Source organism: Hyperolius riggenbachi, chromosome 1 (assembly GCF_040937935.1).
Source record: "Hyperolius riggenbachi isolate aHypRig1 chromosome 1, aHypRig1.pri, whole genome shotgun sequence".
Taxonomy (NCBI): domain Eukaryota; kingdom Metazoa; phylum Chordata; class Amphibia; order Anura; family Hyperoliidae; genus Hyperolius; species Hyperolius riggenbachi.
In genome coordinates, this window is record NC_090646.1 from 433124679 (window position 1) to 433137321 (window position 12643).

The 12643-nt window shown below is 42.0% G+C and overlaps 1 protein-coding gene across 1 annotated transcript in view; it reads left to right on the forward strand.

Moving 5' to 3' along the window:
- Positions 1-12420, forward strand: part of ERCC6L2 (ERCC excision repair 6 like 2) — a 289432-nt gene extending 277012 nt beyond the window's left edge. The window contains exons 21-22 of the mRNA XM_068237461.1: positions 11165-11314; positions 12333-12420. Of these exons, the coding sequence (XP_068093562.1) occupies positions 11165-11175 (11 nt within the window). The 3' untranslated portion in view covers positions 11176-11314; positions 12333-12420. The remainder of the gene's footprint in view (positions 1-11164; positions 11315-12332) is intronic.
- The last annotated feature ends 223 nt before the right edge of the window (positions 12421-12643 follow it).

The following is a 12643-nucleotide window of genomic DNA, read 5'->3' on the forward strand; positions in this document are numbered from 1 at the left end:
TATAATTTCTTTTTAGAAGCGAACACGTGTAATGTTCAGCACTAAAACATTTCATTCATAAGCTTGCAAGATTGCTTAACAATGTAAATTGAGAATCTTCATGAAAGCCACAAATGCAGTTGCTTTTCAACGTTACCAATTTAGTGCCTCAGCTTTCCCTGTCATTTTGAGAGCTATTTTCACTTATAGTTTTATTTCACAGGGAAGCAAGTTTAGGCATACATAGCCTTGGGACAAGGATCAGTTTGTTGACTGTAATAACAAACATGGTACTCTACTTAGCAGTGCTGTTATTACATGGGATGGCACTATGTCCTGACAGCAGCCCACCCAGGCTGATCTGCAGCAGAGGGACTTTTGTTACAATCAACTTGACAAGGAGTATTCACACATTAGTTCTTTAATTATGATGGGAGTTTAAATAACTCACGCTATGACAGACGATGCTGTCACAGGTTATTAGAAGGTATTAGGAATCTGTTATAAATCTACCCTTAGATGCATACTACTGGTATCAAAGAGAATATATTTTTGTAAATTTTCCATTATGCTATTTATTTCCAAAGATGTGTCATCTTATTTAACCAATTCTGTTTAAAATCTATGTCCTGCTGGTGGCTGCTCGGCTCTGACAGGACATAGATTTCCCCTTACCTGCTATGTGCTCCCACCGTTACCACCACTCTCTCCGCTCTGCACCCGCTGCAATTCACTAGCTCTACTTTCCATAAGACATTAGAGCTCTATAAGCAGGTTAAGAGCCGCTTTCATTGGCTCCTGACCATTTGATCACTGTGAGCTTACATTGATAGACAGTGCCAGGAGCCAATAAAAGCGGCTTCTGACCTGTTGACAACGCTCTGCTGCCATAGTGACAGCAGAGAAAGGGACCTGTGGCGATGGAAGAGCATTGTGACAGGCGAAAGTGATGGATATGTGTGGCGATATGTCGGGTGGCGCCATTTTCTGGTACCAGCGGTCTCTGGTCCTTAAGGGGCCAGAGACTGCTGGTACGCACAGGGTTAAGCAGCTCACATGAGACACATATAACTAACTTGAGGTGTTAAAGGACACCTGAACTGAGTGCAATTGTCTGCACACAATCATGCTGAAATAAAGTCAGATTGTATATGCATAGCCTACTTATATTGATTTTTCGTCCAGAGTTCAATGATAATTTCAGTTTGCGATGCATGTTATCATTTTGAACCTTTAACATGTGACATGGGCCTTGATTTCGTAAAGGCTGGTAAATCTTTTGCGCACCGCCAGTGTGAATTAAAATTAGCGTGCACACGCTACACACGACTCACTCTCATTGCCGCATGATAGCATGAAGCATGTCTGCGATATTACTCTAGCGCAGCCGCTGCTATGTCAATTAATAAATTAGCCGTTGCGCTAATGTACTATCACAGTCGCTCTACATGCTATTTCCCAGGAATTAGGATTAGCTCACGTAAATTAAGAGCGCACGCTACTCAGGGAGGATTGCACGTAGCGCTCACACGCTAATTTTAACTCTGTCAGTGCATGATACATTTACCGGCCTTTAATGAATCAAGGCCATGGTGAGATAAACATAGGTTAGACCTACTAAAAAATTTTCTGAAGTCCCTTTCTGTTTTTCAGTACACCAAGTGTTAAAAAAGTCATTTCTGCAATTCACTACATTTCCTGAAAAGTAAATAGAAGTCAAAAGAGTTTTATCTAGTTGGGTAAAGAGTTTTATCTGGCTGGGCACTTACTTCTCACAGTCAAGGGTCACCAACTCTGGGCCCCAACAATCCTAAGTTTCTGTCACTGAATAAATGCAGATCCATGGCAGAATCTGAAGTAATCAAATTTGCTGATGATACCACCATAGTCAGCCTCGTTACCAATAACGATGAGCAAGCTTACCAACAGCAGGTTGATAGTATACGCTACTGGTGCAGTGAGAACAGGCTAGTCCTAAACACTACCAAAACTGTTGAGATGATCATTGACTTTAGGAACAATGCCCCCACCCCACCTCCAATCTACATTGACGGTACGGGAGTCGAAACAGTACCCTGTGTCCACCTCCTGGGCCTAACAATCTTAAACGACCTGAGCTTGAAGGCCAACACCGCCTCCACTCAGAAGAAAGCCCAGCAGAGACTTTTCTTTCTTCTCCAACTGAAGAAGTTTGGTGTGGTCCAAGAACTTTTGACAAGTTTCTACTCCTCCACAATTAAATCTGTCTCCTGTTCCTCCATCCTGGTTTGGTACGCTGGCTCTTCTTCAGCGACAGACACAAACTGCAGAGGGTCATCAGATCAGCAGAGAGGATCATTGGGAAACCCCTCCCCCTCTCTGGACTTCCTCCACAACTCCAAGATGTGCACCAGAGCACCGAGTATTGTCAACAATCCCTTAAACCCAGACCACCACCTTTTCAGACGGCTCCCATCAGGTGGGAGGTTCTGGGCCATCTCCACCAGAACCTTAAAGAAAACCTGAACTGAACATTAAAAGTCAAAATAAGCATACACAAGTCATACTTACCTCCCGTGTAGTCTACTCCTCAATCTCTTTCTCCTCTCCTGCATCCTGTTTGTTCACTGTGATCAGGGGAATTTTCCGTCCTCCATTTTGAAAATAGCCATTACCCATAACAGCTTTCTGGTCAGCACACAGTTAAACTGTAACATCGCCCACTTGAGCCATAGGGAAACATGGACATTTACCTGGTACATCAGTTTTCCTCTCAGCTATAACTGACAGCAACTGATATTTTACTGACAGCAACTGATATATTTCAGATCTGACAAAATCTTGTCAGAACTGGAAGGGATTATTGTCAGAAGAAAATGGTGAGCTTCTGAGAGGAACTGATGGCAAGGTAACTATGTAATGTTCATTTGAAGTTACCTCATGTGCTTATTTTAAATATTTTTACTCAGTACAGGTTCTCTTTAAGGTATAGTAACAGTTTTACTCGGCCATCAACCTTCTGGACTCTCTTCATGCCTCCTCACCCACCAATCTTTAAATAACACATTGTATTCCAGAAACAGTTCAAAAGAAAATAAGTAGCATCAAGCAGTTCAGGCTTATACTAAAAAGATGTTAATAATACCACAATTATATTAGTTAATATTTTGTCACGCATTTTCTTTCTTCAATATATTTATATGGAGTAAACCAATCAGATCTTGCAAACTCTGTTAAAATAACCTATATTGCCCAAAAATGAACACAGCCATCTTAAACTTTTGTGATAGCAGAAGCAAAGCTAATTATTTCAACTCAGCCCATTGTGAGAAGTCTGCTAATGCATCCTGTTGCCTGTTCAGCAATGATTGCCTCTTCAGAAAGTCCAACCCACTTCCTGTCTTCACTTGAGATGCCTTTTCCCCCCTTTCCCATCAACCACTCTTCACCCTTTCATCTCACAAGTATCATTCAGCCATTCAATACTCTCCATGCAAGGTCCTCGGCCACCCAGACAGAGTTCCAATTATTACATTTTTAAAGAAATTAAAAAGAAACAAATATATGCCACCCACAATAAGTTTTACTGAAAAAATTTTTATTTTACATTTTTATTTCAAATTGTAAACCCAATAAATGTGAATGTCTGCTTGCTCCTTATTAGGAACCATTTTATGTGGTGTCTTATTTAAGTTAGTGCTGTCATTTATCCAAAAAGTTAAATGTATAGATAGATATTCTTAAGTACGTAGCTGTGGGAAACATTTTGAGATACAATTTATACATGATACAAAAAGCAATAGATTCAAGCTGCATGCACATCTCAGCCAAAAGTCTGTGGTAAACAAGCAATCATTGATTGATCTGTTGATAATTTCACAAAAGACCACCAAAGATAGTGACCGCAGCTAATTGTCTCTCAATCTTTTAAATCCATCCCGGTATATCTGGTCTTCCGACGTGTGTTCGTTAAACAAAGTGTGTATGAGATCACCAGACATTTCTTAGCTTTTGTTTGCACAGCGCATGCATGAAAAAGAAGGAAGTAAGGAGACTACAAAATAATTTCTTGGGTCTTTCATAGGAAGTGATATTTTGCATGTGTACAGCATCGTTAGAATGATCCGTCGTTCAAACCTTCATGCCAAACATATGCGGCAGCTTAATTTTGAGTCTGCCAAAAATGTATATCTGATGTGTGTACACAGCCTTAGGCCTATTGGGTGCTGAGATTACGAGGGAGAGGGGCTTCTGCACATGGAAGAGGTATGTTGCCACTAATGGAAAGAAGGGTTAAGCTCATGGAAGTTAGGGTATGTTTGCAACTGAGAGTAGACACACATACGATGGGGTGTCTTGGGCATATTGGGGTGCATATGGTAAAGGAAAGTTGCTGTACTAACAAGAGAAGAGTTGCTTCACATGAAAGAGGGAGCTGCACATAGACGGAATTGGGCAGCGCAAGACAGCTGGCCTAGAGGGAAAATATTTAAATACTGTATTATCCTCTAAATTCTAAAGGCTGCCTAAATATCTGATGGTACCACAGCTATCATTTTTTGTCTGGCCATACACTTATAGATTTGCAGCAGATTCGACCATCAGATATTTTTGTATATGCAGGCACTGCAGATATACTGTGTTATTTTATCTTGGGATAATGTTCTAAACAACCAGGGGAAATCCAGTCTGGCTGATCATGTTTCCTCGCAAGGAAGGTTGAGCATGGAAGGTTTGAGAGAGAATGTCTGCATCAATTGTAAAACTATTGTAAATTTGACAGTGAATGCTTGGTATTCAATATGTAGGCCACTTTCCATAGGTAGATGGCTAACTGAATATAATATTTCTGATGTCGTATAGAGATGCAATTCACATAACCTGATTAATATTTAGAAAACACAAGAATAATTCCTATCTAGAGTGTGTACATTATAAAATATAACTTTTATTAATATAATTAAAATAAATTAATATGCCTAATTGACCTAACTGAGGTAGGTTACAAAATCAATGATCAGATGTTAATCATTTGTAAACATACAATTCCTCACTAAGATTGCTAAAGTGCTATAAAGAAACCCCCCACCACCAATCCGACATGTTTCAGCTCCCCATTTGGAGCCGTCGTCAGGGAATAAAGTGCTAAGTGCTAGGGTGCAAGGTGCATATCTTATGAATTAACAATCAGAACATATAGAAAACAATAAATGAGAGCTGTGCTCTCTAGCTCAGTCAGGATGCCTGACTGAGCTAGAGAGCACAGCTCTCATTTATTGTTTTCTATATGTTATGATTGTTAAATTATAAGATATGCACCTTGCACCCTAGCACTTAGCACTTTATTCCCTGACGACGGCTCCAAATGGGGAGCTGAAACATGTCGGATTGGTGGTGGGGGGTTTCTTTATAGCACTTTAGCAATCTTAGTGAGGAATAGGTTGATCAGATGTATGTTTACAAATGATTAACATCTGATCATTGATTTTTTAACCTACCTCAGTTAAGTCAATTAGGCATATGAATTTATTTTAATTATATTAATAAAAGTTATTTTTTATAATGTACACACTCTAGATAGGAATTATTCTTGCGTCGTATAGAGATGGCCAGAACTTTTCTGCCAGCGAACAACGGATGTTCGCTCCCCCCCCCCCCCAAGTGAACGCATGCCATATCCGACCCGCCCCCTGCATTATAATGGAGCCAAACTTTGACCCCTCACCCCACCTATCAGAGTCAGCAGACACATGGAAGCCAATCAGCTATCCCTCCCACCTGGAACCCCCACCACCACCTATCAGAAAGCCAGCACAGCAGCCATTTTGCAGTCTGCTTTTGGCTTCTGTGCTAGGCAGATCAGGGAGCATGTTCTGAAGACAGGGAAAGCATTAGTTAGGCCTGTGTTCTGTGTCCCCAGTGGAGTTTCTTTTTGCTACCAATTCACCATCTACATAACCTTAGAGCCCTTCTAAATGCTGTGTTTTGATTTTGTGATATTGCTGGTCAGTGTGTCTACACAGTGCACTTTAGCGGTTACAGACAAGTGTAGTCAGTTCTTAGTGCTACAGTAGTTCACCCTTCTGAAAGCTGTTTTTCTTACTATTTTTATATTGCAATCCTGTGTTTCCAGTGTATATGTTAGCTGTTGGAGACAGGTCTTCTGGTCCTAGTAGTGCACCAACCATAACCCAATAATCCTTCACCACCACTATTGGCATCTACCATCCACTACTGCCCCCTGTATAAGGCCTCAGTGCAGAACCAGTGTTTTTTTTGGTCACATTGAACTACCTCAGCCCAACTGTAGGGACTGGAAAACCGCGATCACCTGCACTCCCATGAACATGTACACAAGCATGACGGCCACTACACACCACTACACAAAGACTGCCACAGAGAGGACTAACACTTATGTCTTGGAGGTATCAACTAGTAAAAACAATGATTTGATTGGGGGTATGGCTCGGGTGATGTCAGAATTTAACTCTTTGTTGTTCATATAAAATAGGGAGACAAGGATGGCAGAGATTACTTCACTCTACTTTCCAGCTATCTGGCTCTCTCTACGCTTCCTAGTTAGAATACTAGCTTCCTGTCTGTATGCTGTAAATATATGTGATGTACATAGGACATAGGAAAGACTATTTATACTCTGAAGAAATCGACATGTAACACAAGATGCCTGATTGCTTAATAAACCCCTTTGAAAGGTGAAGAAGACTGCCTCCGCTCTATCTCCTGTATGCTGTCACTGTGAGTTGCAGCTCTGATGAGTTGCTGGTGCCGGAGCAAAAGATGTGTTGTGCTGTTGCCAATAGCAATCAATGTATAGATTCTTACACTCACCTGACGTTATCACTAAAGCTCTTTGTGTTTTTTGTGGTGCGTTTAACGCGGCGTTTCGTCTGTCAGTATGAACGGAACATAACCTTTACACTACCTTATCACTGTGTACACTTAATTTCACAAATTTAAAAATGTACTGTGATTTCTGGTGGGACTTTTGCCATGGATCCCCCTCTGGCATGCCATGGTCCAGGTGTTAGGCCCCTTGAAACAACTTTTCCATCACTTTTGTGGCCAGAAACAGTTCCTATAGGTTTTAAAATGTGCATGCCCATTGAAGTCTATATTGGTTCGCCAGATTCGCCTTTTTGCGAACTTTAGCAGAAAATTTGCGTTCCTGAACTGAAAATGTAATGTTCGCTACATCACTAATGCCGTATAGCCTGCCACAATTCTCTGCATTGTACCTTATTAACCAGTGTTTTTGCATTCCCATTTTATTTTCTGGATATTTTCATTTGTGCACAAAGGACTTCTCATGCCCATTGACTTACCGGTAAGTGCAGTTGTTGAAAATGTGTTTTCACATGTTGGTACAGTATATTTTTATATCTGTGCAAAAATATGGTTTCCCATGAAAATGAATGCCTGGCCAAACATATATTTTCATTTGCAAGCCAGCCAGCTCTGTGCCCTAGGAGACATTGGATCTTACTGTATGTATTCTGTATTCCTGGAAGACCTCAGATCTTGCTTGTATGTCTGCCTGTCCATTTACTGTCTATTGAATGGGGAGAGGGTCAGGACAGAGGAAGGGGACCTTTAAATATTTCTTAAGGAATAACATGGGCATGATTTCTGCGTCTCCATAAATTTGATATTGAGTCCTGCCTTGTGTCAGCCAGTCTTATCTCTGAAACACGGGTTTGGTGTGCAGATTGGTTTTCTGTTTGCTTCTAACGGGTTAATGAGCTACAATTTGTACATTAGAGCTTCAGGTTGGTCTCCTTATCCATTTCTCACATACTTTCCATCAACATGCCGAAGCCATAGGAAACCGCAAGCTGCAGGGACACATTTTCTAAAGAAATTGAAGTCATTTATATGGGATTGTAAATAACTTGTTAATTTTGCTTCTCTTGTTGCCTGGATTTTTTTTCCATTCAATGAATGACATTTTCCCTTTAGTCTAATCTTCACTTATTGGATGCTAACCAACGGAGAGAACAAAGGGCGCTGAAACAATCATTTAAAGGGAAATAAAAGTGGATGCTATTTTCTAAATAGCCATAAAAAAGAGAATGGCAAACATGACGATTAGGAAGCATGAAGTGGGATGTTATGAAAGAAAAGAAAATACCCCCAACAGAACATGCTGAACAGCTGCTAAGCCCATACAATTTCAGCAGGTCTTAAATGTCTGCAAAGCACATCTTATTTAAGGCCCTTGTCTCATCTGAGGCAGCCTGGAGAAGAACTGTTGACTGAAGAGACCTTTTGTGAACAATTTATTGTTTGATAAACACTTTAGGGCTTCACAGTTTTTAAGAAGAGGAATTTTAACAAGGATCCATTCTTTATAAAGTTGTGCGAGCTAGTCATGAAGTACATAATGCCGAGGCAGACATCTTTCTATTGTACATTGAAAAAGAAAAGACACAGAAAACCTTTCTCTGAATTACAGCTTGGTATGCTACCCTAACTAACTGTTGCTTTACACTGGTTATATGTGACTACCTCAGGTGAATAAATATACTCAAAAATAATTACTGCTATAATGTGAAAGCAGTCTGAGCTTAGTTCATTCAGTTGTACACTGCAGTTTTTAGTTTTTGTGAATACACATAATTTTTGGTAGTTCATGCAGGTCTGTACTTATGCAACTTCTGGTAAAGATATTATTTTCCTTTTAAATGTAAGTGTCATCTGTATTACTGAAGTAACAATGCAATGCCAAGGGGCACTGTCAGTTTGTAACATAGTGCAGAAAGTAGTGCCGGAACTACTAGTCAGTTGTGTTTATGTCGATTTTGTTTAATTTTTATGATGTGATTTAAAGGGCAACTGAAGTGAGAAGAATACGGAGGCTGCCATTTTTATTTCCTTTGAAACAATTCCAGTTGCTTGGGAGCCCTTCTGATCTATTTGGTTGCAACAATGTCTGACTAACACCATAAACAAGCAGCTAATCTTGTCAGATCTGACAATAATGTAAGAAACGCCTGACTTGCTGCATGCTTGTTCAGGGTCTATGGCTAAAAGTATTAGAGGCAGAGGATCAGCAGGACAGCCAGGCAACTGGTATTGCTGAAAAGGAATCAAATATGGCAGTCTCCATATCCTGCTTGCTTCAGTTGTTATTTAAGTGAAGTTTCTGTAAGACCCCTATATAAAGTAGGAGGACTAAGCACAGTGTGATAATGTCACCATCTCACTACTCCTCTACCCTTGCTAAAAAGTCTTTTATTCAGGTGCACTGCATCACAAGAGATTAGAATTTACAGTAAAATAGCTTTTAAAGGACAACTGAAGTGAGTGAGATATGGAGGCTGCCATATTTGTTTCCTTTTAAATAATACCAGTTTTCTGGCATCCTGCTGATCTTTCAAGCATCAGTAGTGTCTGAATCACACACCTGAAACAAGCATGTGGCAAATCCAGTCAAATGTCAGTGAGAAACATCTTATCTGCATGCTTGTTTGGAGTCTATGCCTAAAAGTATTAGAGGTGGAGAATCAGCAGGACAGCCAGGCCATTTGCACAGCTTGAAGGGTAATACATTTTAGCCTCCATAGCCCTCTCAGTTTAGGTGTCCTTTAACCCTCCTGGCGGTTTATCAAAATCTGCCAGGGGGCAGCAAAGCCGTTTTTTTTTTTCATGTAGCGAGACAAGGTCTCGCTACATGATCCCCCCAGCCCCTCCGATCGCCGGATCAGGAGATCCTGTTCCAAGAACGGGATCTCCTGGAGGGCTTCCCTGTCGCCATGGCGACGGGCGGGATGACATCACCGACGTCATCGACGTCGTGCTGTCAAAGGGGACTCCGATCCGCCCCACAGCGCTGCCTGGCACTGATTGGCCAGGCAGCGCACAGGGTCTGGGGGGGGCGGCTTCGGCGCGACGGATATCGGTGGATCGGCGGGTAGCGGCGGCGATCGGATTGCACACGCAGCTAGCAAAGTGCTAGCTGCGTGTAGCAAAAAAAAATTATGCAAATCGGCCCAGCGGGGCCTGAGCGGTGCCTTCCGGCGGCATAGCCCGAACTCAGCTCGGGCTTACCCCCAGGAAGGTTAAGAAGTGACAGTAAAGGTTTTTGAAATTTTGCATATAAATGCTGTGATAAACGGAACCAGAAAATTTGATCTGCATGCATAGTCATTCTTGGTCAAGCGGTTTAGAAAGTACTAAGGAGAGGATCAGCATTAAACTAGGCAAGTAGCATTTTAAAACCTGACCAAATATGGCAGCCTCTGTACTTTTACTACTACAGACAGGGCTGTTTCTTGGGAAGTGCGGGCAGGGTGACCGCCCTGGGTGCATACCGGCAAGTAGAAGAAGGGGACGCAGGCAGAAGGACATAACTGCTAGGGAGCTGGTGATGCGCGGTGCAGCCAAATGGAAAAAAAAAGTAGATTACCACTGCGATCACCTTCCTTGACTCCTCCTTGGCTGCCTGCATCAGATGTCAAGTCATCATCAGGTCACTACCGCATGATGACACCTTGTGTCCTGTAGCGGTACTGCAGGCTGTCAGTGCGTGGCGCCCAATGACGAGTCGGCTTTCCGGGCTCTCTTCGCCTGTGTGTTCTCCTGGTCCCTGCTTACTCTTGGATGAGCGGCTGTTCGCTAGTAAGCAGGCAGATCTACTTGTGACCTGTGACTGTGTGACTGTCCCTAAAGAGTAAGAGTTTGCGGGGGTGGGGGGTGCAATTTTTACACCCTCATCCTGGGTGCAATTTAGCATAGAAACTGCCCTGACTACAGATTTTCTTTAAAAACAAGTCAGCAGCAGCATCCTCCATGTATTAAAGTGTATCTATACTCATCCTGCATTTTTTGCCTTTGATTGCAAGCAAGCAGGGTGGTAATAGGTATTCCAGGTTCAACCTGGGGGGAGGGGGGTGGGGCGGGACAGAATATCATACTTACCTAATAAAAGGTAATACAAGATTTTCCTCCATGGTCTGTCCTCTTTCTCTTCTAAACTTGTAAGTGTTGCAAAGAGGGCCATGAGTGTTCAAGCCAAAGTACTGCAGTGACCCCACCCCCCCATCCCACCTGACAAACAAAACAAAAAAAATGATACTGCTGATTTTTAACAGCCAGATATATTTCAGTATTGTCTAATTATATTGTTTTCCTTATGTACGTATGTATGTATATGGCACTGACACCTTCTGCACAATCTTGTCACCAGCTCTCCCTTAAAGAAACTCATAGTCTAACACCCACACCACAAAAGGCCAGATTGGGGAAGGAGAATCATTTCACTTGGAAAAATGAAGACTGGGAGGTGACCTGATTAACATGTATAAATAAATCCAAGGGCAATACAAAAGCCTGACAGGTGAGATTTTTGTCCCTAGGGTTGTACAACGGAGAAGGCAACATAATCTGCTATGGAGGAAAATAGTTTTTGCCATCTATTTAGAAAGGGGTCCTTCATAGTGAGCAAGGTTAAAATCTGGAACATCTTACCTCAGAAAATAGTTATGGCGAGTTCTATATCTGCATTTAACCTCCTTGGCGGTCTGATTTTTTCCAGATTTTAGGGTCTAAAAGCGGTGCAATTTTTTTCCACTCTTTCAGACCCTAAAACCTGAAAAAAATCATTCTGGCAGGGAGATCTGCAGCAAAATAAAAAAAAAATGTACCTTCCTGGGCTCCTGTGCTGCAGTTTTCTCTTTGCCCACAAGATGGCGCTAATATACATATAAACGAACTTCTCTATATTTCTCTAATAAAGAGAAATTCGTTTTCAATATTAGCCCCGCCCCTGATGACGTCACGCTGCCACCACCGCTCTGCTGCCACCACCACGGCTGCGCTGCTCCAACTGGCTGCCGGGTCCCCGGAAGAATAGCGGGGACATGGGGGATCCCGGCGGCCAGGGAAAGACCCCACACTGCCGGGGAGAGAGGCTGGAGTCCCGCTGCGCAGCGAGATCGCGTGCGGGACTCCACAACCACAAGTAAAGCTCTGCAATGCCTACCCCGACCTGAGCTCGGGATCACCGCTAATAGCTTATTTTTTCTACCCCGAGCTCAGGTCGGGAAAACCGGCAAGGAGGTTAAAGAGGGCTTAGATGCTTTCCTTGCATCGAAGGGCATCCACGGCTATAATTACTAGGTAATTCCTGGAAGAGTTGATCCAGGGATTTATCGGACTGCCATCTGGATCCAGGAGGAATTTTTCCCTTTTAAGGCTAATTGGCCCTGGCCTTGTAAGGTTTTTTGCCTTCTCCTGGATCAACTGGGATATGTGTGGGTTAAGGTTGGTGTTTTTTCTGGTTGAACTTGATGGACAGATGTCTTTTTTCAACTTTCAACCAAACTAACTATATGTAACTTATATGTATGTTTTAGGATTTTGGAGGAAACAAGACAGGCCAGAGAATACCCATGCAAACATGGGGGAGGCATACAAGCTTCATACAGAAAGTGTCCAGATCAAAAATTGAATCCATGGCTATAAGGCTGCAATTTATGAGTGCTAGAAGAAAAAAGCTTGAAACCAATAATTTTCCCTGGTCTAAAAAAAATGGATTTCTTTTTAAAGCTACGTTGTGTGAGTTGAATGATCTATTTCAGAATCAACCGTGTTTTCCTTTCCAACTCTTATATCTACACAGTAGACATTTCATGTCTATTTTTGTATAAATAATTTGTTCAGACCC